We start from the raw sequence: 27,331 nt of genomic DNA on the forward strand, positions 1-27,331 counted from the left end.
CGAACACGGTGCACAGACTTCCATGCATGCAAAACACCAACACACATAAAATAATATTTTTGTGAGGATTTTTGGTTGTTTGTTTGTTTGCTCTTTGTTTTGAGGGTTTCTTTGTGTAGCCCTGGCTGCCCTGGAACTCACGCTGTAGACCATGCTGACTCTGCCTTCTAAGTGCTGGGATTAAAGACATGCACCACAACCGCCCAGCTGGTAAAATATTTTTTAATCAAAGACTAAAAAATATTTTGCTGCTTTAACACGGCCTCTGGAAATCGAATTGCCTCCATAGGTCACATACTTCCATTGGACGGTGGAACACAGACAGCAACCCCGGAGCATGGCCCCTAGGTCATAGCATTCCCATCACACGGGAACTCAAGTAACAAAACCTAGACCTGAGTCAGAATCAAGATGGGGCCCTGACAAGACATGGTGTCCCTGCAAACTAGCACTGTAGATGTTCCCTGTCTTAGGGCTTCTATTGCTAAGATAAAAGCACCATGACCAAAAGCAACTGGGAGAAAAGGGTTTACTGAAGCTTACATCTTGTAGTCCTTCATCCAGGGAAGTCAGGGCAAGAACGCAAATCAGGAGCCTGGAGGCAGGAACTGATGTAGAGGCCACGGAGGAACACTGCTTATTGGCTTGCTCCCCGATGGTTTGCTCCACCTACTTTCTTACACCATCTAGGACCACCCACCCAGTGGTGGCACCACCCTCACGTCAATGATCCTCCCATGTCAATCATTAATCAAGAAAATGATCCACAGGCTTTCCCACATGCCAATCCGGTGGACACATTTTCTCAATGGAGGTTCCCACTTGTGACTCTAGCTAGTGTTAAGTTGACATAAAAACTAGTCAGAACATCCCTTGATGGAGTGCCATTTCTCAGCAGGAACCATCGGAGAGATTCAGCTAAGGCGAATCTGGAGCCACTGACCGAAGAAGATCAGGGATGGGGGAGACACTGAGAAAAGACGGGGATGGGGGAGGCACTGAGGAAGGACAGGCATGGGGCAGCCACTGAGGAAGGACAGGATGGGGGAGGCACTGAGGAAGGACAGGCATGGGGCAGCCACTGAGGAAGGACAGGATGGGGGAGACACTGAGAAAAGACGGGGATGGGGAAGGCACTGAGGAAGGACAGGCATGGGGCAGCCACTGAGGAAGGACAGGATGGGGGAGGCACTGAGGAAGGACAGGCATGGGGCAGCCACTGAGGAAGGACAGGATGGGGGAGGCACTGAGGAAGGACAGGCATGGGGGAGGCACCGAGGAAGGACAGGGATGGGGAGGCACTGAGGAAGGACAGGCATGGGGGAGGCACTGAGGAAGGACAGGGATGGGGAGGCACTGAGGAAGGACAAGGGATGGGGAGGCACTGAGGAAGGACAAGGGATGGGGAGGCACTGAGGAAGGACAGGCATGGGGCAGCCACTGAGGAAGGACAGGATGGGGGAGGCACTGAGGAAGGACAGGCATGGGGGAGGCACTGAGGAAGGACAGGGATGGGGGAGGCACTGAGGAAGGACAGGATGGGGGAGGCACTGAGGAAGGACAGGCATGGGGGAGGCACTGAGGAAGGGCAGGGATGGGGGAGGTACTGAGGAAGGACAGGGATGGGGGAGGCACTGAGGAAGGACAAGGGATGGGGAGGTACTGAGGAAGGACAGGGGTGAGGAGCCACTGAGGAAGGACAGGGATGTCACCAAATCAGAACTGAGATTTCTTTACAGAAGATTCATGGAATGCATTGGTTGCATCTGTAATGCTACCTTAAGTCCAGAAATCTTATTATCTCTATTTTCTCACAAGGTTCTCCGGCCTTGTGACTGCACAGCTTTACTTCCGGAAGCGATGTTTTCCTTTTCTGTCATTTCCTTAACAGTTCAGGAACTTTCTTATTTATTTCAGAGGGTAACCAGTGTGGAGAGCTGCAGAGCCGCCGGGGTGAGCCCCAGCTCCCTTTCAGCAGGGCTCTGCCCAGCTGAGGTGAACAGGAGCGGACATCTGAGTCTGCACCAATTCCCTTGCTGGAACACGGGCCTGTTCAGACCAGTGCGGGAATGAACGAGTTGGGCCACCAAGCTCATCCAGAGCCCTGGCCACAACTGCCTGACACAGGCCACATCCCGTCCTCCCTGCCTGGTGACTGGTTTGTGTCCCTGGCTCTACCCCTATCTGAAGCTAAGTTACAGCTATTGGGACCTGGCACAGAGCCGCCGGTGCGGCCATCTTCCATGAACAAGGAAGTCTCTTCCCACAGAGCCGGGAGAGAAGCTACAGGCCCCGCCCTCTTTACTCTGCCCCCTCATCTTGCATCCCAGCTTCCAGGTGTGTGGCAGGTGACAAAAGGAGGGAGGGAAGAATTGCAAATAGTTGGATTGTTGGCACAGCCATGATGAGTAGTCTTGACAGTCCAAAGGCTTCTTAGCCCATAGGTGGGGGGGGGGGATTATCTGAGGATCCCCTGGGAGTCTGAGGATCCCCTGGGAGGTGAGGGAGGCAGTAAGGCGATGAAAGTAGACCCCACCCCCATCTCCAACTGGAGCCCAGAGATTGAACAGACAGGACCGAGTGTGAGCATAAGTTGCTTCTGTCTCATGAATAGGTGAGGGTCAGTCTTCAGGGATGGAGGGGACCCAGTAGCCTGTCCAGGGTGCCTACAGAGCGCAGCAAGTGGCCTCCGAGGTCCTCCAGGCCCTCTAGTCCGCCTTCTGTCATGGACGCTTGATTCCCTTCAGCAGCCTGATCCCTGGTGTACTACAAAGGTCCCCTGACCCTATAAGATCCTTCTCTCTGGCTTTCAGGCTCTCTGATCTTTTTTTTTGCAGTGCCTCTGACTGCTGGGTCACCTGTCCACACTCTGACCATATTTCTCCGACCACGCTCCTGTCGGTACGGAGCCTGTCACTCAGCCCTGGCAGGGGAGACCTGGCTCTATCCCTCAGTCTAACACTGTAAAGCCTCCCCCATCCAGTGCTGTTCCTGAAGAGTCGCTGCCCTCACTCTCAGAAGAGCTGAGAGGTAAGAGATCTTATCCACAAACCACACACACACCCAGGGGGACACAGATGCAGATGAACCTCCACCACGGCAGGTGTGTGCTGCACGGGGTGCCCACAAACCAAAGGAGCCATTCCAGGCTCTATCCTCACAGGGTGGCACAGTCAAGTAGATGAGGCCAGGCTACAGGTCCGGGTCTTCGTGGCTGCACTCGACGCCAGCGTCCTCTTCGTGCTTGCAGTTATGCGTGCCCACGCCAGCGTGCGCGCACTCCAGCAGGTTGCGTTCACTGCCCGCGCAGCGCACGTCGTCCAGCAAGATGGGTAGCGCGCGACCCTCGCCGAACTCCGCGCGCTTGACTGCTCGCACCGCGTGCGCAAAACCCAGCTGGCGACACACCACGGCGGCCGCTTTGGTGTCCCAAGCGTCATCGCACACCGTACCCCAGTGCCCTCCTACGAACACTTCCACGCGCCCGCGGCCGGGGCTCAGGCCTGCGGGCCGTACCAGGCGCACGGATCCATTCTGGGGCGCAGGGACCGCGGTGCTGGGACGTCCCCGCCGTCGCCCGCCTCCCTTCCGGGCCCCTGGTCGTCGGGTGGGCCGTGCGGGCTTTGTGGGCCGTATGATGGGTGCCGAGGGAGCGGCTGTGGGGCGCCTGCGGCGGGGCGCCTTAGTTGGGGCGCGGGCCGTGGGGCGCGGAGTGCTCTCTGGTGTTCGGATGAATTCTGCGCAGAGTAAAGGTCTGGGGTCAGAGGGAACCTAGCCTACTTAGCTCAGCTATCCACCCGTGCAGCCCCGTCTGTGCCAGAAAATCGATCCTAAGGAAAGATGCCCGGTCTGGCTCCACTCAGACCCTAAGATTAAGGTGCCTTTTGGTGAGCCAACTGGGTTTGACGGGTCACCCTGACTCCTAAGGATGCAAGCTCTGTCAGACACTTCTTCAGTCATTCAGCAAGCCCTGGTTGGCGGCCAAGCGCTGTGTCCAGTCCACTGCTTCTGTCTGTCCCAAGCCTTGCCCTCCCAGGAGTCCCCAGGCTAGTGGGAAGACCCTGAAATTGAGGTACAGTAAGGGAGATGTTTAGAGAGTTTACAGGAGCAAGGGACTTATTGCTTCCTGCCCTCGGTTTTCGATGAGGAAACTAAGGCCAGAAAGATGGAAGCTAGCAATAGCTTCAGAATGAGTCCCCGTACAATCAGCGCTACACAGAGAAACCCTGTCTCGAAAAGCCAAAACAAAATAAAAAAGATTGGCAAGGGCCCATTCCACTGTGGGTGGTGCCAACCCTGGGCAAGTGGTCCTGAGTTATATAAAAAAGTAGGCTGAGCAAGCCATTAGCAAGCAAGCCAGGAAGCAGCGTTCTCCATGGCCTCTGCATCCGTTCCTGTCTCCAGGTTCCTGCCCTGACTTCCCTCAGTGATGGAGTGTGATCTGAAAGTTGTAAGCAGAAATAAACCCTTTGTTGTGTTTGATCATGGCATTTTATCAAGGCAATAGAAACCCTAACGAAGACAGATGGATTGCTGGATGGATGATAGTTGGGTGAATGAATGAATCATTGGATGGATACTGACTAGATGGATAATGACTTCCTGGATGAATTGTGGCTGGCTGGCTGGCTGGATGGATGGATGGATGGATAGGTGAATGGATAATGACTAGATGTCTGGTTTCTTAACTGGCAAAATAGATGAATAAATGAATAATGGCCAGATGGATGCTGGGTGGTCGATGGATAGATGGATGATGAATGGATGGATGGATTCGTGAGCAATTGGATGGTAGGTGGGTGGATGAACTGATGTTTGGATGGATGGGTAGGGAGATGAATTGATGTTTGGATGGATGATGGCTATATGGATGATGATGAACAGATTTATGATTGAGTGGATGGATAGCAGATGGATGACTGATAGATGAATGGATGACTGGTTGGTGGATGGGTATATTGATGGATAGGTGGACAAGTAGGTAGATGGATGATGACAGGTAGATCGATGAATGGATGGGTTGATGGATGACTATCTGTGAGTGAATGAATGGCTGATGGGTTGCCGGATAGAAGGTGGATGAATGGGTGAGCTGATGGATAGACAAATGGATTTACTTCTTCTCTTGTTATGCAAAAGATCTTCCTATCCCAAGCCACTGTTCCTACCTAGCTTGGGCCCCGTGGAACAGCCCGCCCCTCTACCCTTTCACAAGACTATCCCAGGCAGTCATTCATGGCCTTGAATGGCCTTCTTCAGAACACAGGGTTTACTCATGGCTCCCTCTGTCCTGAATCAAGAGGGACAAAAATGCTCCTCCCAAGAACTTTGAGCATCCCTTGCTTGATACAGCTATCCTCTTCTTGCCACATCCTGCCTGAGGCTGCAGCCTCCTACAGTTGCCTTCACTGCCTGGGACCTGGTTGAAAGATCTGTCAAGCAAGATGCATTGTGCTTGCAGGACCATGGACACGGGCTGGGTGTCTAATAGGTGTCAGACATGGTGCTAGGTACAGGGGCTATGGAAGCATTCCAGGTCCTTCTGGGGCCCCGCCTGACCTGAGGAGTAGCAGGAGCTCCTTCTCCCACTAGAGAACACTTACTTTCCTTGGGCACAAAGGGGATGAGACGACTCTTCACCTTCACCTGAGCAGGGTGTATCTTACACTTCCCTGGAGGCGCCCGCCTGCCAAACACACACAGAAGATCAGGACTGGGAGCCAGCCTTGAGCATCCCGCACCCTCACTCTGCAGCCTCCCACCCGATCACCTTCCCTTGCAGAGAGGCAAAGAGGGTAGGGCCCAGACAGGTGTGATCAGAACCGTAACTAGTGTCCAGGCACTGGACGCCTCTTACCAGGGGCCCTGCAGCACCCCGCCCCTCTGAAGTCCCCCCACTCCACATTGCCCACCGTGCTCCTTTGATGTCCCATTCCTGCCCACCCCTTCTCCCCCAGGCTTTGAGAAGTCTCTCTCCCTGCCTCTAGTTTCTGGGTTTCTGGTGGTACATAGGACTGTATAGAGAAGTGTGGAGAAAGTTAAGGCAAGCTAAAAGACTTAGTACTCAGAAGGGAAGAGTCGTGGGAAGCTGGCTTCAGCAGGCCCAGCACAGCCCCGGGGACTGCAGTTTAGAGAAAAGAATCAGAAAAGTTGCCGGAGTGTGAACAGCCTCCTTCCCCATGCTGCAGAAACACAAAGGCCAGAATTCCATCCTAATTAGTTTTTGGCTGTTGATCTGTGATCCTTTGAATGGGTCCGACCCTGTTCCCAGACTGCCCCACGTGGGCCCAGGACTTCAGTGGGGGTTCCAACAGCCTGGGATTGAAATAGGCACATGATGAGGTAGCCTCCTGATAGACTTGGCAGAGGAGGAGACACGTGCTTCTGCAAACCACACAGACTTCTCAAAGCTGGAGGTGCAGCCATCTCTGCTCTGACCTCTCATTGGGTAAGCGGAGGAGGGTGTTGTCTCTTAAGGAAATTAAATTTTAATTAAATCTTTGTATGTTACAATGAGAAACGCCACAGTGGCTCTGTTCGGGCAGCGAGCTGTGACCCCTGGATCTTCCTCCCTGTCTTCCTTTTCCACGCGTCAGCTACCAGGCCTCTGAGGTGTGACTGCCAGAAAACACACTTCTTCCAAAAGACATAAATAAAAGGGAGGACTTCTACTCACTTCTGCCTGCCTCTAACCCCAAAACCTTGAGCAAAAAAAAAAAAAAAAAAAAAAAAAAAAGGCAAAGTCCTGCTGGGTCCTCTCTTCATATGCAGGGACAATGAACCAAGAGGGGGAGAAGTTGAAAAATCAAAGACCAGGAGCAGCTAGGGTGACATCTGGCAGGAATTAGATGTTTAGTACAAGTAACAGGTCCTTAGAGAGTCATTCTTTTTTTTTTTTGTTTGTTTTTCTTTATGTGTGTGTTTTGCCTACATATAGGTCTGTGCACCACATAAGTGCAAGGCCAGCAGAGGGCGCTGATCCCTGAAACTGGTTCCAGATAGTTGTGAGCTGCCATGTGGATGCTGGGAACCTAACCCAGGCCTCTGGAAGAGCAGCCAGTGTTCCCAGTCGCTGAGCCGCCTCTCTAGCCCCAGTGTTTCTTTTTCTTTCTTTCTTTCTTTCTTTCTTTCTTTCTTTCTTTCTTTCTTCCTTCCTTTCTTTCTTTCTTTCTTTTTTTTTTAATGAAAATAATATCGGCTTCCATGAACTGTGAAAGCCGATGATGGCTCAGTGACTCAGCAGACCATGGCCAGCATCCTGCTGAGAGTGATGGTGCCATGTGACTCAGCAAGTGATGGTCCTCAGGGACAAGCAAATGAGATGAGAGCGAGGCTGACTGTGGTCCAGGTATGAGGTCACCAAGATGAAAGTGGATGGGAACTTGTGGAAAACAAGATGGAAGTGTCTAACGGGAGAAAGCACGCTTATGGCTTTGTGAGAAGAAGTTACATCATGACCCAGGTGGTGGTGGTGCCTGCCTTTAATCCCAGCACTCGGGAGGCAGAAAAAAGGCAGATCTCTGTGAGTTTGAAGCCAGCCTGGTCTACTGAGCGAGTTACAGGATGGCCAGGGCTACACAGAGAAACCCTGTCTCAAAAGAAGGAGGGAAGGGGAGGAGAAGAGGGATAAGGGGGAAGAGAAAGGGGAGGAGGAGAAAAAGAAGGAGGAGGAGGAGAGGAGAGGGAGGAGGAGAGAAAGAGGGAAAGAGAGCAGGGGAGGAGGTGGTGGAGGAAGAGAAGCAGTCATGTCATTAACTGATCACTTTGTACTTCTGTAAGTCATAAAACAACACACACAGTGTGTGTGAGGAGCAAGGGGTCTGAGAAGCTCCCATTTGGGCTTGGAAATAATAAGAGTGATGAAAACATGTTGACTAAATGAGATGTGGGGTCCTGAGATCAAGAAGGAACATATACTGGGCATGGGAGCATCTGAGAGTTAGAGGCCTGAGGACTCAAAGCCAGCCTAGACCATATAAGACCTTGTTTTTTTAAAAAAAAAAAAAAAAAAAGATGCAAAAGAAAAATGAAACAAAAAAGAAAAAAGGGGGGGAACTATAGCAATCTTCATAAAACTTGAGAGACCCTGGTAGGGTGGTGCATACCTGTGATCCCAGCCCTGAGGAGCTGAGGCAGGAGGATTGAAAATCTCAGTCCAGCCTAGGCAACATGACAAGATCCTATCTCCAAACAGCAAAGCAGGTGCCAGGGAAATGCCTCAGTGGATAGGTGCTTTCGTGCAAGCCAACAACCTAAGTTCAGAGCTGCAACACCCCTGCAGAGTTGGCTGCAATCCCACATCCATCATCCCAGCCATCCAACCACGAGATCGGAGATGGCTAGGAGAATGGTCCAGTTCCCACATCCATCCTCCCAGCCATCCAACCACGAGATCGGAGATGGCTAGGAGAATGGTCCAGAAAGGCTTGGGCCTGCTAACCTGGAGACTAAGAACTGAGAGGTGTCCTTTCCATGTGTTTGCCTGCGCTCACATATCACACACACACACACACACACACACACATGCACATATACATACGTGCGTGCATGCACACACATACACACACATGGAAGGGGAATTAAAAATTAGTAATAAATTTAGTCAGGTGTGGTGGTGCACTTCTTTAATTCCAGCGCTCAGGAGACCTAGGTAGGTGGGTCTCTGTGTGTTCAAGGCCAGTCTAGCATACATAGAGTTATAGGACATTTAGAGCTACATCATAGAGAGAACCTGCATCCAAAAAAGAAAGTTAATCCAGGGAACTGGGGAGAGACTCAGTGGGAGCACTTGTGGCACGAGAGTGAGGACTAGAATTGGGAACCTAGCACTCCTGTAAATACGAGGTGGGCATAACAACCTGTTTGTAATCCAAAGTGCACACGGGAATCCCGGAAGTCAGCTGGCTAGCCAGACTAGCAAATTATGAGCTCTGGGTTCAGGAGAAAGACCCTGCCTCAATATATAAGGAGGAGAGCAAAAGAGGGAGACATCCAGCCTTGCCGACCCCTGGCCTCCACATGCACACCCACACATGTGCATCTACACACATGCAAACACACACACCTATAATGCTACACCACACACACACACACACACACACACACACACACACACACACACTGACAATTACCTGTTCAAGAAAATGCCCCTCCAGAAGCCATACGTTTAGAGACTTAAGAAAATACAAAAGACCTCCCCAAACATTAGGCTGCCACAATGGCTTCCCTGCCACTGTGCACTCTCAACCCCTGAGAATATGCGTTACACAATGACCTTTCTGGCCACTGGCCACTCTCCCTCTGGATTAGTGCTCTCCTCGGTAATGGCACCTCTCGCCCCTGGCAGTGCTTCAAGCTATTCTGTAGTCAACATTGTCTTCTACGTGGACAGTAACACAAAAATAAACTGGGGAGGGGCTGGAGAGATGGCTCAGCTGTAGTTAACAGTACTGACTGCTCTTCCAGAGGACCTGGGTTAATTCCCAGCACACACATGGCAGCTCACAACTGTCAGGAACTCCAGTTTCAGGGGATCCAACATCCTCACATAGACATACATGGAGGGAAAATATCAATGAGCATAAAATAAAAGTAAATAAATCTTAATAAAAAATTTTAAAATGAATTAGAGACCTAACTACTCAGGACCTTGTGTATTCTAGACAAGTCCTCTACATTCCTAGTCTGTCCAGCCCCCTACGCACATACACACACACACACACACACACACACACACACACACACACACTTTTAATTTGATCCCACTAAATTACCTAGGCTAGTTTTTAACTCTTAGAAGCTGACCTCAGACTGGCAGTCTTCCTGCCCCAGCCTCCTAAATAGTTGGGTTACAAGTATATACCCCTATGCTGGCTGAAAACCACTTTCTTATGTTTGGTATGTGTTTTAGGATTTCTTTACACTTAGTGTGTCTCAAAGTTTAGGGTCATTGGCTACTCTGAGGGAGAAGCAAAGAATCTATAGGCTAGGAAGGGGGTTCCAGAAAGATCATCATTCAATCATTCATTAAACACACCCTGGTGTCTGCTCTGCAGCATTCCCAGGACCTGAGGGGTGTCCCTGGATGAGGGGACACAGCCTTCGTCCTAGAGACTCTGGACAGGTGAGATGCCACAGCCAAGTGACAACAGCAGAGAGAGGACCAGGTAGGACAGGAGAGCAAGTGTGTCAGGGAGGTGGAGGCTACAGGGTGATACCCACCAGGCACGTTGCCAATGGTTAGGGCCCCCAGCTTCATTCGTACAATGGATAGCCGAGAGGGCTTTGTACACAGAAGGAGCTGGGGTAGGCCTTGAACCCAGGAAGGGACATCACAGCAAAAGCTGAAGCAGGTAGATTGAGGTGGGGATGTGGCAGTAGGAGGAAGAAGGGGAACTTACTGTCTGCAGTAAATCCATTGTCTCTTCCTAGCCTGTAGTTCAGGGACTCACCTGGAGGGGTCTATCACTTTGTAGATGACCCCACGTGCAGCTGTGGCACTGGGCACGCCCGTGGACATGAAGTACAGCTCCCCTTTAGATGGGGAACAAGGCAATGAGAAAACTGTCTGCAACCCAATGGAGACAACTCTGTCCCACCCAGGCTCCCCTCGGGCTCGAAGGCTGACCTCCCATCCTGACTACCAGTCCTGAGAGGGTGTTGGGGCCACCTATCACCTCAACATGCCTTTGTCGTCTGTGGCACAGTACCCAGGTGTCTCATCCTGCTTAGGCCCATAGATGGAGGCTCCCACCTCCATCCAGCACTACCCTGCTCCCTGCTTCGATGGGGTTCAACCAGGCCTATTCTGATGGCTATGATCATCTGAAAACTGGGTCCCTATGTCCTATGTATGCACAAGGACAATGCTGAAGCTGCCAGTGCTGCCTAGGGTGGCCCTTCCTCTTGGTCTCTGTGCTGTGAATGCCCCTGAAGATTCCTGGGGCAGCAGAGGTCCTTATAACATCATTTGATGTGTCCAAAGCACACCTAGAGAGTCTGGAGCTGGAAGAGGCTGTTTTGCCCCAGCTGGCAGCACTGATATTTTACACGATCCAGGGCTGGCTTTGGGCTGGACAGCTCACTGCACTTCCTCCTGGTTTTGTCACTCTGTGTCACTCAAATGACTGAGAAAGGCCCTTGAGAACTGCACCTTCCTTCAGACTCTGCATTGGGTAGGGGAGATGCAGCTTCTAAATCATGTTAGCCCCCTACTGACCAAAACAAAAGGCTTCCAAGGGCTTAGGAACCTCCGTGGGGCCTGGGGGTGAGGGGAGGCTGGGGCTGCTCTTTGGGAAACTCACATTCTAATGTGGGGGGTGTGTCAGCTCAACAAAGCTTTCCCAGACTAGGCCCTGGGGGCTTTGGGCACTGGGCCCTGCAGGGGATACCCCTCCAAAGGCCATGGTGAGTGTGAGCGTTGCCTGGAAACTTCAACAAGCCTGCACCAGGGCCTGCTTGGGGCCCCTGGCCTTTTGTCTGGGAACAATCCCAGGGCCAAGGACAAAGGCAGGAGATTGGAGTGGGATCCAGCCTCTGTGGTCCCTTCTTCTCTCCCTTCCCCCTCTGTCCCCTGCTGGGAATGTGCGCTCCAGGAATAGGCTAGGAGGCTGTGCCTGCCTGCTCTGAAATGTCAACTTGGTTCCCTCGGTAGCTCAGATACATCTGCCATCAGAAACCTACCTCTTCTCTCACCTGCCTAAAACACAATATTGCAGGTCTTCCCCGACCCTGCTAACGCTGGGGACTTGTGCCCATTAGCTCTCCCGCCAACACCGCCATGGGGGTGGAGGGCAGCCACTTCTCCGAGTTTCCAGATAAAAAAAGGGAAGCTCGGGACAGAGGGTCTAGGGCTGATACAAGAATGCCAGAGGAAAAAGGCAAAGCCCCAGAACACGCCCTTCCCCAGTATGAAAGTCATTTCATGCTTAAACTTCTTTAACGGCAGAAGCCAGAAAGATGACCAGGGTTGGCGGCTGGTGACAGTGCCAAGCTTGGGCAAAGGATGGCAGGGTCTTGGATGCTCACCGGCCTCATCCTCTGCAAAGGAGATGATATGTGGGTAGTAGTTGTTGATGAGACCTGGGAAAGCACATGTCTGTCCCCGGCCCATGCAGACCTCACTGTACTTCCACTGCCCGGTCTCTGGGTTCTCTCGGAGGGACATCAGTCGCCTGCAAAGAAAGACAAACCAGGGGGCTGCAGAGATGGCTCAGCAGTTAAGAGCACTGCCTGCTCTTCCAAAGGTCCTGAGTTCCCGGCAACCACATGGTGGCTCACAACCATTTGTAGTGATGTCTGGCGCCTTCTTCTGGCCTGCAGGCATACACGCAGACGGAATATTGTATACACGATAGATAAATAAATAAATAAATATTTTTTAAAAAAAGAAAGATAAATCTATGAGGTCATAGCTAGTGTGCTGCACAAGAGGATCCCTCTATCCACTCGTTCAGCAAGTTATTCACACACCCGTTCATCCATTCATCCTTCCATCCACTGATCCATCCATCCGTCTTTGCATTCCTAAGAATGACCCAGATTTTCTCCCTGAGGAAGAGACCTGTTTGGCCCACTCCTAAGCGGAAACAATACAAACACGAACTCCTTTTACCAGTCAGGAAGAGTGCAGGCCATGTAGGCCACTTACCCACTCATGAAATCGCCAAAAATGTAGAGGCCGTTGAGGTTGGGGTACTCGCAGCCCCGGTACACATAGCCCCCCGTGACTGACTTGCCCAGCTTGTGAGGGTAGGCGAAAATCGGCAGCACATCATCTGGAGGGCGGGTGAGAAAGTGGGTTCATCCTGAGGCCTAGTGCTTCCCAGACAGTCCTGAGCCACGCACGGAGACGGCGTGGTCTGAGCAAGAAAAGCTCTCAAAGGGGCATAACCGTCTTTTTAGGGGTTCAGGGGGAGGTGCATGGTGAGGAGGAACCTAAAATATTGCTCGAAGGGAGCCCCCAAAGTCCAGGGATGTAGGGAGTGGGAAAAGTCAGTCCTGTGATAGAGGAAGGGGACAAGGCTATGTAGAGGTGGGGGAGGTGGGGGAAGTGGGAGAGGTGGGGAGGTGGGTGTCCAGGGAGGGAGTGAGGCAGGGGGATCCCCATGGGGTGGGATCTGGATTGGAGTTTCCCTGAGAAATGGGGCAGATCTGGCTCTACGGACCCAGGGAGGAGTGGAGATGGCGGCTAGGTCTGGGGTTCTGGAAGAATGCTGATCCAAGTCGGGGAGTCCCCAGGGTGATGGGGTGGGACAGACTGGATCCATGCTGAGGGTCTGCGCAGGGGAAAGCGGCAGGCAGATCTAGCGGGGGAGGGGAGAGGACCAGAGGGATCCTATGTGAAGGTCCCCGAGGACGCGGTCACCGAGGGAGGCGTTGGCGCACAACTTGCGATCGTAGCACTCGAAGCCCTCGCGAGCACGCCAGCCGTAGTTGCGGCCGCTCTCCACCAGGTCCACCTCCTCGTACTTGTTCTGGCCCACGTCCCCACAGAACAGGCGGCCACGGCCAGTGCCAGACATCGGGTCTCCGCGGTCGAAGGAGCAGCGCCACATGTTGCGCACTCCCAGGGCGTAGACTTCGGGCCGCGCTCCGGGGTCGCCCACGAACGGGTTGTCGGGAGGGATACGGTAGAGCGGGCCACGCTCATTGCGGTCCACGTCGATGCGCAGCACCTTGCCCAGCAGCGCCGACCTGCGGCCGGGGCGGAGAACGCCGGCTGGTTACACTGGGTCCGCGCAGAGGGCAGGGACGGTGAGCCATCCCTGGGTCCAGCCCTGCTCAACCACCTGTACCACCCCTCTCTGCACACCCTCCTGCGTGTCTGTCCCGCACTGGCTGAGCAGCTCTAACTGCGGGAAGCTCTAACTCACCACCTATTGCTGCATTGCCTCCTCACAACTGACCTTTCAGGTCAGAGCTGTCTTTTATAGAGGGAACCCGAGCTAGGAGAAGCCGCCATTCAGCCTGTCAATTGCACCTGGCCCTAGAAGCCCAAGCTCTTCACCACAACTATGGAATGCCGCTTTTCTACGCTATAATATTGAGGGTGCTTCTGTTCACATAGTTGTGCTGTAGAGTGAAGATTGTACTAGAAGAATAACTCCTATTTACGTCTTTCTCATAGTCAGTCAGGGGCTCCCACATAGCAGGGATCCACAAAGTGCTGAGCCACTGAACCAGCACGGGTCATCAAAGTCGGATATATCAAATAGTACCAAGTATAGATGAGGGAGAGGGAACACGTGCTCCAACCTCCTGGCGGCTCTGGGGGGAGGAGGAAAGTAGCTGATGGCTTCATTGATCATGAGCACAGTGGTCCACAAAGGGAAACACCTCGACAACAACAATGGTTCTCAACCTGTGGGCCGTGACCCCTTCGGGGTAGACTATCAAGTACATTACAATTTGAAACAGTAGCAAAGTTACAGTTACAAAGTGGTAATGAAATAATTTAATCTTATGGTTGGGGTTCATCACAGCATGAAGAACTGTATAAAAGAGTCACATCATTAAGTGAGTTGAGAATCATTGACCTGGAAAATAGTTGGAGTTAGCAGAATGGGAGCAAAGGTTTTCAGGGTGATTCCTACTGTGCCTACTCAGGGCATCCTTTGCCCTCTGTTGGCACATAGGCGCTGACTCCTCCCTCCAGCCTGCCCAGCAAGGCAGAGTTGATGTAGCTCACTTAGGTAACACATTGGTGCACCTGTCATTGACACAGTGTTTCCCTCACAGGTGTCCTGCCATAGTGATAAACAGACCAGTGGCAATGGTTCATTCCTGTGATCATGCACTCCAGGCAGCCCCTGCCTTCACACCCCACATCCAGCTCCAGGATCTACAGGCAGGCAAAAACTCCTAGCAGCAAAACGATGTTTTTTGTTTTGTTTTGTTTTTTTCCGAGACAGGGTTCCTCTGTGTTGCTTTGAAGCCAGTCCTGGAACTAGCTCTTGTAAACCAGGCTGGCCTCAAACTCACAGAGATCCACCTGCTTCTGCCTCCCGGGTGCGGGGATTAAAGGCGTGCGCCACCACCGCCCAGCCAAAACAATGTTTCTAACTTCAGCTCAATTATCCAAGAACCCTCATCTTGCTCTTCAGCTTCAGCTCTGAGCACACGGCCAACATGAAAAGGTGGGATATTTCTCACCGTCAAACAGGGATGCACAAGCCACAAACCGTAATCTATATGCCCTCACTACTGTTACTTTCTGGGCCAAGAGAGACTTGTGTATTTGGAATAGGAGAAGCTGGTTTTGTGTTTGGAGGCTGGTTCTTCAATCTGGACTCCCTGCACACCCCTGTGCACATGCACAATTCTCCATGTGTGTTTATGTGCATGCACACACACACACACGTGAAAGGAGGAGGCCAGGTCATTTGCTCAAAACAGGAAATAGAGAAATTAAGATGAGATTGCACTCAGCAAAACAAACAAACAAGCAAACAAAAACCAAATTTAAAAAAAGAAGAAAAAAGAGATTGCACTCAGCTTCTGGATCTCTTATGGGAGTAAGAGACCGACTCTAGCTGCCCCTTTGTCAGGGGAGTACCTGCCTGACCCCAGCAAGGCCCAGCAGGCCAGAGCTCACCTTGGAGAAAGTCCCATCTTCCCAAAGGCTCATTTCTCTGGTATCTGTGACAATAGGCACTGTTCCTGATCCTTGACAACCACTGACACCTCCTTTCCTCATGACAATCTCTCACTGAGCTTGTCATTGTCCTCACTAATCAATGGGGGTAAGTGACTTAGCTGGGGTCCCCGCTAACTGCAGGCTAGCACCCTGCTCTGTGGTAGCGGCAGTAGCTCTCCCTCCAGAAACACAAGACGTCCTGCGTGCAAACCGGTGCCTCAGCCGAGCAGAAGCAGGTCATACTTGTTTTGCGCATTTCCAAACGTCCCAAAGGGGTCTCCGGCCATCCCGCCATCTCCAGTAAAGATGTAGAGGTAGCCATCGTCCCCAAAAAGCAGCTGGCCCCCATTGTGATTGGAGGCTGGTTCTTCAATCTCCAGGATTATCCTAAAGAAAGATAAGTATCTGTTCAATAAAAACGTCTTAAATGATAACCCCAGATAAGAATCAAACCTTCTCTCAGATGCCGGTCCACAGTGGGAAATGCTTTCTCTCTCTTGTAACATGTTGTTTTTCACAACCTACAGGTAGGTTGAGTAGGGATCATTCACATCACTGTGTCAAGGAAGAACCTGGGTGCTGGACGAGGTCAAGTGGTACCCACTCGAGGGCACACAGGCCATCAGCATCAGAGCTGGGGCCAGGACTCTGGACCAGCGTTTTTCGACTGCTTCCCACCCCTGGTACTCGACGGAAGTTTGTCACCTTCTCCATTTCCCACCGGTGAATCAGAGCACGTTTGACATGCTCCATTGGCTGTTAGTGACGAGCTCTTCAGGACAGTGGGAAGGACCCTTTATCCACACCCCCTGGGACCTCTTTACTGCCGTTGGAAGAAACCTTCCCTGTACCCAGTCAGCTGGCTTTCCATCAGGATTTGCCATGGACGGGGAAAGCAGGAGGAAAGGAGACACTGCCATTCTGTCTTGAGAAGCAGCAGGTACATGACATGAGAGTGACCACTGTGGACATCTCAGCCAGTGGCAGAACTCAGCCACACAAACTCCTCCAGTTGGTTCCTCTGCCCCAGCAGCTACCACATACCACCGCAGCTGGTGATCTTAGGTCACTGGCCCTCCTCCACCCTTTTGCAGCCCTCTCTTTGCCAAGTGGTTAACCCCTGTACTAATCCCCCCCAAAAAAATGGGGGCCAGAATCATCAGGTTCAAGAGGACCAGCCACTGCACTGACCTCATTGTCACCTGTGAAAGCAGGACAGGAAAAAAAAAAAAACACAAAAACAAGACACAGAGTCAAGGCCTTGAAACCCCCATCTTGAGTACTTCCTTCATCATTAACACTGGAGCGTTTCCATGGTGAGGTTGATGCATATGACCCTTACAGAGCCCCAAGCTCAGGGTCCTCAAAGCAGAGGACAACGCAGTCTGTGGGTCACCCATGTGCCATGTGTGTGCAGGTATCCTCAGAGGCCAGAAGAGAGCATCAGATCTACTGGTACTGGAGTTACAGGCTGTTATGAGCTGCTCGGTATGGGTGCTGGAAACCGAACTCCAGACCTCCAGAAAAGGAGCAAATGTTCTAACTATAGAGCTACCTCTTCAGTTCCAGGATGTTTGTTTGTTTTTTGACAGGATGTCCCTATATATCCCTGGATTCCCTGGAAGCCCTAGAACTCAGCTTGTGAGACCAAGCTGGCCTTGAACTCACAGAAATCCACCTGCGCTTTGGACTCCATAGTTGTGGAACTAAAGGCTTATACCACCACACCTGATTTTTTTTTTTAGGGTCTCAGGTAGCTTAGGCTAGCCTGGAACATGCTATATAGACATAGATGACTTTGAACTGATTGCCCCCTGGTCCCCCTGATCTGATTGCCTCCACTTCCTAAGTGAAGCAATTACAGGACATGTACCCGTCACTCTCAATTTCCAACTTTAGTTTTTATCACAAGTCACTTTTAATGTCGCTGTTGGAGAAACGTGTATTTCATCCTCCATCTCTCCTGTCTGATCCCTGGGACAAACTTTCTCCCACCACGAAGTGGTCTCCCAGGCTTGGGTACAGTCATGAAAATTCTGTTTTCCTTTTTTTTCCCTCTCTAGCTGTCAGAAAACTCAAAAGTCAAAATTAATTGCAGTAAGATATGAAGTCTATCAACCCACAAAGCTACTGTTTTGAGGGTGTTTCTCTTTTTCATATGTCCCATGTCTACATTTCACAGTTTCATCAAATACAAGGTGTCCTTTTTTCCTCTTTTTCACCAACACACCTGAGCCTGGTCTTGTTCTTACTTGCTCTTTACATAGGGGTAAGGACAGGCAGCATCATTGAACTACATTTCCCATTCTCCTTTGCAAGCTGAACAATCTCAGCCAATAGAAGGCATCTGGGGAGTCAGGTGTTGTGTTGGTGTTTGTGTTTCTGGCAATATCTATACAATAGCTGCCCTTCCCCCATGACTTCAGTCTGATTGGGTCTCAACCAGACCTGCCCCACAGTTCTGGGGCCTCACGTCTCCCTGGGTCCCTCCAGCCATAGGAGGAGGCAGCGCCCTCCAGTGGCCCAGGCTCGATACCTCCTTTCCCAGGCTGTCCTTCCTTCCAACACTAACGACCAAGACTCTAATTTTCAGTACCCACTTCTGCCTGGGAGAGTCTGGAGCAGGGTGACCAAGCCAGGTCAACTCCTCCCTGAAACAGTTGGGCATAAACAACAGAAAGTAGGTTCTCAGGCACTGGGGGGCCTAGAGGTGGGAGCAGATTAAATGGGGTAAAAGCTGACAGGGTCACCAAGATCTGCAACCCCAGTACTCAGGAGGTAGAGACAGAGAATCAAGAGTTTAAGACCGGGCTGGAGAGATGGCTCAGCAGTTAAGAGCATTGCTTGCTCTTCCAAAAGTCCTGAGTTCAATTCCCAGCAATCACATGGTGGCTCACAACCATCTGTAATGAGGTCTGGTGCCCTCTTCTGGCCTCCAGGCATACACATAGACAGAATATTGTATACATAATAAATAAATAAGTAAATATTTTTTTAAAAAAAAAGAGTTTAAGACCAGTCTTCAACACATAGGAGGTTCCAGGTCAGCCTGGACTATGCAAGACCCTGAAGAGACAGACAGACAGACAGACAGACAGACAGACAGACAGACAGACAGACAGAGACAGAGAGACTGATAGGCTGGGCAGAAAAAAGAGACCCAACTGCCGGAAGGCAGAGAATAGGGGAAATGCTGGCCGTAGGGATAAGAATGGTAACTTTGGACCACAGTCCAGCCGGCCCTGGAATGGGATGTACTTTTTTGGGACAGACCAGGACTCCAGCTTGGATACTTCCAAGCTGTGTGACCTAACAGGTCACTTCCCCTCTGAGTTGTGACCTCATTCAGCTTTATGAGTCAGATGAAGTGACTATCTCTAGAGCCTGCAGCAGAAGAGGAGAGAAGCATCTGGCTCAGGAGGTCAGAGACAGGGGTCAAGGCATGACCCCACACCAGGTCTGTTTTGCAAAATCATTCTTCCCCAGGCCCCAGAGCATGTGATTCAGGCCCCCATGGGGGTGTTAAACAGTCACGGTATTTAAAACAGACTTGCTCGTTCAGCCACAACTGTGTGTGTGTCACGCAACCTCCCATGTGACCTGGCCCTCCCTTGGCTGGGGCTCCCAGGAAGCCACCTCTCTGAGCCATGATCCACGGTGTTCTCATCATCCTCTGAGACTCTGAACTCGCTGATACGGATCCACTCTCGGAAGCCGACCCCCACAGAATAGTAGACATAGAGCTTGCTGGGATGTGGGAAGCGGGGGTGGAAGGCAAGGCCCAGGAAGCCACGCTCGTCCCCTTCCCAGGGGGACGTCAGCACTGCTTGGCTCACGTTCAGGAAGGGCTTCTCCAGGCGAGAGCGGTCAGGCAGGTAGGTCCACACCAGCCCCACCTGCTCGGCCACGAAGAAGCGGTGGCTGCCATCCCCTGCGTGTACCATGGCAACGGGGTTTCGAAGCCCATTGGCCACCTCCTCCAGACACAGCTGCAGGCAGCCCTTGGCATCAGCCACTACACGGCCCAGGTTTGAGTTCAGGTTCTCGTTGACCAGCAGGCTTGGGAAACAGTAATCGGTGTCATCTAGGGACAGGTAGCGGCATAACTTGGCCCTGTTGCTCTCCAGGGCCCAGAGCTCGCGGTCAGGGGAAAGGTGTCGAAAAAGGCCTCGGCAGGTCTGCCACATGTCCCGGCAATAATCCTCACAGAGGCCAGGTACTGTCCGCAGTGGGGTGGCCGGATCCTCGGCGTCATAGAGATGGGCTGCATAGGGCGAGCATTCCTGTAGGGACAGGAGGGCTCAGAGATGCTAGGAGGAGGGTCCACACCTGCACAATCTACTCCTTGCTTTTGTGTCCCCATTCAAGGGTCACCTCCTAAGATCTGACCTTTCCCTCCACACTTCCTTACCATTACTTCCTGGCCTCTGACTACTCAGAAAAACAAAGCACAGACACACAAAAAACAACCTTACCATAAGCCTTCATTATAGCAAAACAAGACATTCTGTTTGTGTAATGTCTGTCTTCTTCAGAATGTGCACTCTATCAGAGCAAAAACAATTTCATTGCCAGGCGGTGGTGGTGCACGCCTTTAATCCCAGCACTCAGGACGCAGCAGCAGGCAGATCTCTGTGAGTTCAAGGCCAGCCTGGTCTACAAGAGCTAGTACCAGGACAGGCTCCAAAGCAACACAGAGAAACACTGTCTCAGAAAAAAAAAATCATCTTCACTGCTATATCCCAGACCCTCACATAAACGCAGGGCACACACAGGAGGCCACAGCAAATGGTGAGGGGACAGCAAAAACTAGTCTGCCTTGCCAGCCTTCTGGCCACCTCAGTGTAACTGTCAAAACACTCCTATTACTTATTTGATGTTTACGAGTACTTCACGGGGGAAACTGAGGCTCGGGGCTCCCAGTGTCATTCAGTAATATGCTCAGGTTAGTAGCATATAGAGGCATCTGAGTTTAGTTTCAGGCCTACCCTACTCTGCATAACCAGACAGCCAGCATGTGCACAGTACCTGCGTGATTATGGGACCCATACCTCTGTCTATCTATCCCACCCTCAGACTCAGCTCCTGTCAGTAGGACTCTGGAGATGTCCTCACTGCAGCTACCAACACAGAAGTCTGTGAGATTAACGGATCTCCTTGGGTACCGCCTGACCAGAAATTCTCTCAGGGTCCTTTCCCCAGCTCTGCCTTGGGTAGACCTCATCGCTTTTTCTGCCATACAGGTTTCCCCATTCGAGGGAGGCTGTGAACCTCATTCAGGCCACGTGGACACTATATGGGAAGAGAGTTACTGCCTCAGGGAGCAAGCCTACGAGTGTGGATGGGTAACACGTCCACCTTCCACCCTACCCAACACAGTCTTGCCATGCGACTGTTCCTATTGGAGTCAGTCATATGACCCCTTCCCAGACCATATCCCTGCTGGGCCTGCAGCAAAACACTCCAGAATCCAGGCTCTTTGAGGACCTCCGGTGGAGTCCTTCACACCTTGGTTACTTTCCTCTGGTGTAACAGACCCTTGTTGACACTCCCCCCAACCCCAGGGCTGACTTAGTTCCCCGAGGAGTTTTAGAGATGCAATTCGACCATAACATACACTGCTCTTACAGGAATCTAGGCTGGGGTTGAAGCAGAAACCTCAGTAGAAGCAAAAGAACATTGAATTTCAGAGCTGTGTTCCTAACTCCAGGCCAGGGGTCCTACTGTTATAACTTCAGTCCTTCCATGGCCTGTCTGTTCCCTGGTCCCTCTATGGCTGTGGACTAAGTCCACCTGACAATCTAAGGACCCTTGTGTTCTTAATACTTCTGATCACTGGCCCCATCTAAAGTGTCATCTTTCACACGCTCCACCCTGGATTCCGTATGACAGGCCGGATAGCCAAACCCCAGACTCTGTACAGGGCCAGCCCTCCCGGGATCCTCTGGGTGCTCTCGTTGGCCAGCAGTGGCCCAGGAAGACCGGAGAAGACTGTGTACACACAGGCTTCACTTCCTTTCTGCAGGCCAGTGTCACCATGACACCGGTGTCATAGGTGAGGAACTTAGGCTCACAGTGGCCACATGGCCAGATTTGGGGAAGTCTCTTGCTTGTGTGTCTGTCTGTCTATCTCCCAAAATGAATGGAGAGGCTTTGGAGACTAAGTCTGTGACTTGCCAACTGCCTCTGGGCCCAGAGCACAGAACCAACTCCTCGCTGGCCCTGGGGACATGTCTGTCAAGTGCCAGAGTCTGTTAAGCCCTGCTACAGATCACAAGTCAGTAACTCCGCTGATGAACTCATGCGTCCAGCTACTGAGAAGTGGGCCACGTGTGAGCCACACACCAGCCACAGTGAGGTTGCCATCTGCAACCAGAGCCTGACATATTTTCCCAGGGGAAGGCAAAGCCTCAAGACAAGGCCTCCTGCCTCCACCAGACAGCGGTGAGCCCTAAATGGTCCTTGATGGAAACCTGTAGGTAAAGCTCCAAGCTTTATGACAGCCAGCCTTGGGCTCTTGACACGAACACTTCACTCAGCCACCATCAACACTTTCCACCAACACGTCACTCAGCGGAGCACAGACGACCAGGCACAGGCCTCGGCTCCAAAGACACAGGAGAGACACGATATAGCCAGATAGCCCTTTCCTTGTGGAAACTCAACCAGAACACATGGAGGGCCCAGGGGCTCTGGGGACCTGGTGAGGCCGTTGGCCCACATAGTAACCACTGAGTCTAGCAGCGTCGTACATATAGTTTCTGTATTCTTTCTCACACACAGTATGAGTGTGGGGCTCAGACCAGAGCCACCCAGAATTAGCAAATGGCAAAGCGGGCAGGAATTGCTGCTGGCAGAGAGGGTGGGCAGTCCCTGGACCTGGTGTCCAGGGGTAGGCAGTGAAACACCCACAGGAACAAGGTGCCTGTCATCTGAATGCCCCAAGGTGGCCACAGACCAGTCACTGACACTCATGACTCATGGCCTCAAGTCGTGGGTCACCTCCCCCCTCCTCCCGCAACCACACTCCGCCAGGAAGACTGAGTCTTGCACACAATGTTCTCTCTTCGGGATGTTCCTTCCTCCCTCACTTCCACATCTGGCAAACTCCTATTCATGATGCAAGGCCCAACCCACAAGTCTCCTCCTTCCTCCTCTTCCCAGGGCAAGCTCCTGGCCCTCGGATGCTCACGACACTCTGTCTCTGACTCACGCAAGATTCTTCACCTGGTAATCTGTCATCTCCAGAAGCAATCTCTTCTCCTGCCACCACCTCTGCTTCGCCAGAGGTGGCCTGGCTGCTCGGCCTGGCCATGACTCAGTTACCTCTTTGCCTGCCTGTCTACCCCACAGACTGTGGGGCCCTTGGGGGCAGGCATCCCAAGATCCAGCACATGATTTGACTGCAGGGCTGGAGACAGTGTTATGAGGTGACTACAGGAAGGGCTTTGGAGACAGAGTTTATGCTCCGTGTGTTTGGTAAACTCCTTACTTTTCCACGCCTATCTCACCGTCTAGAAACGGTGGAGAGAACTCCAGTGTCACAGAGTTGTTGGGAGCAATGAACCGAGATGCCATGTGCCTGTTCAGTTACTGTTAAAATAAGATGAACCCAGAGGGAGTAACTCTTCCAGACTGTCCCAGATTTCTGAGGGCCTTTGGCTACTTGCCCCGGAATCTTGGGGAAGTCTCTTGCTTGTGTGTCTGTCTGTCTATCTCCCAAAATGAATGGAGAGGCTTTGGAGACTAAGTCTGTGACTTGCCAACTGCCTCTGGGCCCAGAGCACAGAACCAACTCCTCGCTGGCCCTGGGGACATGTCTGTCAAGTGCCAGAGTCTGTTAAGCCCTGCTACAGATCACAAGTCAGTAACTCCGCTGATGAACTCATGCGTCCAGCTACTGAGAAGTGGGCCACGTGTGAGCCACACACCAGCCACAGTGAGGTTGCCATCTGCAACCAGAGCCTGACATATTTTCCCAGGGGAAGGCAAAGCCTCAAGACAAGGCCTCCTGCCTCCACCAGACAGCGGTGAGCCCTAAATGGTCCTTGATGGAAACCTGAAGGTAAAGCTCCTTGAGATTGGTGGCAGTGACCGTGGTGCTCCCTCACTCTCTCAGGACCTCCTCAGGGAGACCACGACGCAGCCTTGGCAGACCGCCTGATGCAAGCTCAGTCCAGACATGAGGTCACCCCCAGAGACGCCTCCCTGGAGGTATGAGCAGACACTCTACCACAGACTGCTCAGGCCAGGCCATTTTGGGCAGGTTCCCGAGGAAAAAGAGGTGTCTCCTGCCAGCAAACACCCTCAGGATTGGTTCCTTCCTCCTCTGGGTCCTGTCCAGCCCAGCACATGGTGAATACCCTCTAAGTAAATGTGACCTGGGTGTTGCAGGGAGACCAATGGGCCTGTTCGGGTGGCCCTCCAGGCTGGGGAGAGAGGTGGGTGGCCCACTACACCCTCGGGCTCTCCTGGGATGCATCAAGTGGAGGTTTGGGAGCTACAACACGAACAGAACACTAGAGTACTGTGCTGTCCCCTACACCCTTCACCTTTTGTCACTCAGGCGCCTCTCACAGGGCCATGTCACCTGTGAGAATCAGCGGCCACTGATTCTCATCCTCTCCCTGGACTGGCAAGAAAACAATACAGGAGTTACCTACAAACCCCAATTAAACCGCTCTACCTCTGTCATTTACTCTTCATGGCATGGGGTCGGGGGTAGAAATCTGTCTCTGTTTTAAAGATAATGTAACTGAGAGACTACCACGAGCCTCTCAAGTTCACAATCAGGAGAGGCAGTGATAGCAAATCCATCGGGCTCCTCTATCTCGCTCCTCTAGCCTGCCCCCTACTGGCTGGGACTGGAACTTTGTACAGCTTGGTACCACTTCCACTGATGAGTCCCTTCACTTCACGGTCCTAGGTTAGGGGCTAGCCTTGGGGTTTCCCTGCCAGGCTGGCATTCCTGCGATCAGATCAGTCACGCAGAGGAGACCCAGCGGGCTGTGGTCAGACACTCTACATTAACAAAAGGAAAATGGTAGTTCAGTGTGGATCGAAGCAAGGGCTTCACCATCAGAGAGGAGATGAGATGGGTAACGGAAGTCTAGGGAGGAGACCTCTTCCAGGTGAGAAGCCGGACCAATAGTAGAACATAAAGGTGGATGTTTTAAGCTTGTACAGCCCTGCAGGCTTTGGTTCACCCTGGCCCTGAGAAATGGATTCACAGATTGCTCTATTGGGTATGACTGAGGATGGGACCTCATTGGGATCAGCGGTGTGCAGACTGCCCACACAGTCACGCCCCATATTTTGGTCACATCCTCTTCCTATCCTGCCTTCCTCGGCCTAGCAAAGACTTCACCCTGGTACCTGACAGGGGCAGGGCTCTCTGAGATGGGGCACCGGGTGCAGATTCCAGGACGTCCCAAAGAATGGGAATCTCTACTCTCTAAGAGGAACTGAGGTCCCTAAAAGGCCCAACATCTTTGCAAAGCAAATGAATGACAAGAGCTGTCCTGAGTTGCCTGGTGCCAGCCAAGTCACTCCCTCTTGGACATCCAAACTCCAAAGTCTGGTACCTACTCCTAACCTTCGCCTCTGTGGAGTTGCCATCACCTCCAAAGTCCAGGATCCACACTCCTAAGACTCGCCCCTGTGGGGTTGCCATTGCCTCAAAATCCGGGACCCACTCCTGAGTTTCGCCCTTATGGGGATGCCATCGCCGCTCCGCCCCCCCCCCCCCGCCCCTCCCGGCGACCAGGGCCCCGCGTGCCCCGCTGCGGTGAGCCCACTCACCTGGCACAGCAGATCCAGCGCGTAGCCGGCACACGTCGCCCACATCCCGGCGTCCAGGCGAGCCTCCAGGGCCCGGAAGCGCCGGGCCAGCTCCGCGTCCTGCTCCGCAGTACAGCAGCCGAAAACGGAGTACTGCGCGCAGAAACTCAGAGGCTGTGGCGGCCGGAAGGGCGGCCTGAAGTCCAGGCACTGCGGGTGTGCGGCGGCCAGCAGAGCACGCAGAGCCAGCAGCGCCCCGGGCCCGACCCCGGCCACAGCCCATCGCCCCGCCATCCGCACGGCGGTCTGCACAGAGAGAAGCAGAAGGCCAGCCAGACCCGCCGGGGCGCCCCCGGGAGCCGCGGGCCGCGCCCCCCGAGCGCCCGCCTCCAGCCTCGCCTGCACCCTCCCGGACTTTTCGAGGGGAAGTTGGTGGACTCGCCTCGCAGGCCTCGAATCCTGGGATCACTCTCGCTAGGGGTCACTCCTGCTTGGGAGCACTCTGCAGGACTGGAGAAGCATGGCACAGCCTGGTTCCCGCTCTGTGGGCAGCCCTCTCCTCTTGGCCCCGAATCTTTCCAACAAGAGCAGTGGCCTGGCGTCTGGAAAGTCCCAGTTACCCAGTTTCACAGTTCCACCTCTGAGTCTCAGTTTCTTCTCCTGGGGTACTACTTACCCACCAAGGAGCAAAAACCCCAAAGCCCAAGGCAGAGACTAGTCCCACCTCTCTGAGCCAGACAGGAACTTTAGCAGGGCATTTCAAAATGGAGGTGTGGTGCCAAAGACAGGTAGTGTTGCCCGGGACCTCACAAGAAGTGAAGCCTGAGCCTGAGATGGGAGGGAATAGGCGGCAACCCCACACAGTCCATCCTTGGCCCTGCCCATGGTTCTCCTATGGCCATGCAACTCTCCACTGGGAGCCCCGAACCCATGGGCCTCTGTCCTTTCCAGTCCTTTCCACCTAGGAAGCCTGCTCCACCCGCAGCTCTCGCCTCAGCTTCACCCCAAGAACGCACTGCCTCATGGGCCCGGAATGCCATAACACCAAAACCCCTGGCACTTGCCCACAAGGACTCCAGCCCTGGCTTCTCCCCGGAGTACCCACCCTGATAGTTCTGTCGCATACATTCACATGTCACATGGACTTCACCACCAAACTCAGATACCCACTCTCTGCTGTTTCAATCTGTCTGCTGAGTTGGTTAGTGTGGTTAGTGTTGCTTAGATTCCACAGACCTGTGGTTGGAGTCTGAAAGGGGTTTGGGGTGGCAGCAATGAGACAAGATCTTCTCATAAGACCAAACATCTCTAAGTATTTAAGAGTGAGCACATTTAACTCACAACTGATGAAAAAGAGGTTGAGAAGCCACACCGGGGGGGGCAGTGAGACAGTGGCATTTCGCCACAGCAGCAGTGGTCCATAAAGTCCCTGATGGCAAGAGGTGGGTAGACAAGAAATTATGACCAATAGCTGCAGCTGGTCCCTCAAGGGGGGGGGACAGCAGGGGAAGAGCACCCCACTTCCCCCTCCTCCTGCTCCAGGCGGTATTTATTAGAGGCTGAACTGAACGTGGATGGCTGAATAGGAGTCTGGAAAATATGGTCTTGGGAGTTGGAAAATGAAGGCACAGGCAAGGAAGGACATGGTCACAGTTCCAGGCTGGTGGTCAGAATAGGAAAATGATAATACACCATTTGGGAAATTTCCTGGTGACTAGATATGGATGAAAATGAGTGAGAAGCTGGGGCTGGAGAGATGGCTGAGTGGTTAAGAGCATTGCCTGCTCTTCCAAAGGTCCTGAGTTCAATTCCCACATTGTGGCTCACAATCATCTGTAATGAGGTCTGTCTGTAATGAGGTCTGGTGCCCTCTTCTGGCCTGAAGGCAAACAGACAGAATATTGTATACATAAT

At 52.5% G+C, this 27,331-nt stretch overlaps 1 protein-coding gene across 1 annotated transcript; it reads right to left on the reverse strand.

The window, feature by feature from the left end:
• Positions 1-512: 512 nt before the first annotated feature.
• Positions 513-26,556, reverse strand: Hhipl1 (HHIP like 1). The gene is made up of 9 exons (XM_085697912.2): positions 25,439-26,556; positions 19,274-19,920; positions 15,881-16,024; positions 13,367-13,695; positions 12,650-12,776; positions 12,028-12,173; positions 10,452-10,533; positions 5,604-5,686; positions 513-3,737 (listed from the first exon to the last, which is right to left on the reverse strand). Exons 1-9 carry the CDS (start codon positions 25,709-25,711, stop codon positions 3,193-3,195), a joined length of 2,376 nt encoding a protein of 791 aa, XP_085554038.2. The 5' UTR covers positions 25,712-26,556; the 3' UTR covers positions 513-3,192.
• Positions 26,557-27,331: the final 775 nt, after the last annotated feature.

This window comes from Myodes glareolus, chromosome 11 (genome assembly GCF_982192425.1).
Source record: "Myodes glareolus chromosome 11, mMyoGla1.1, whole genome shotgun sequence".
Classification (NCBI taxonomy): domain Eukaryota; kingdom Metazoa; phylum Chordata; class Mammalia; order Rodentia; family Cricetidae; genus Myodes; species Myodes glareolus.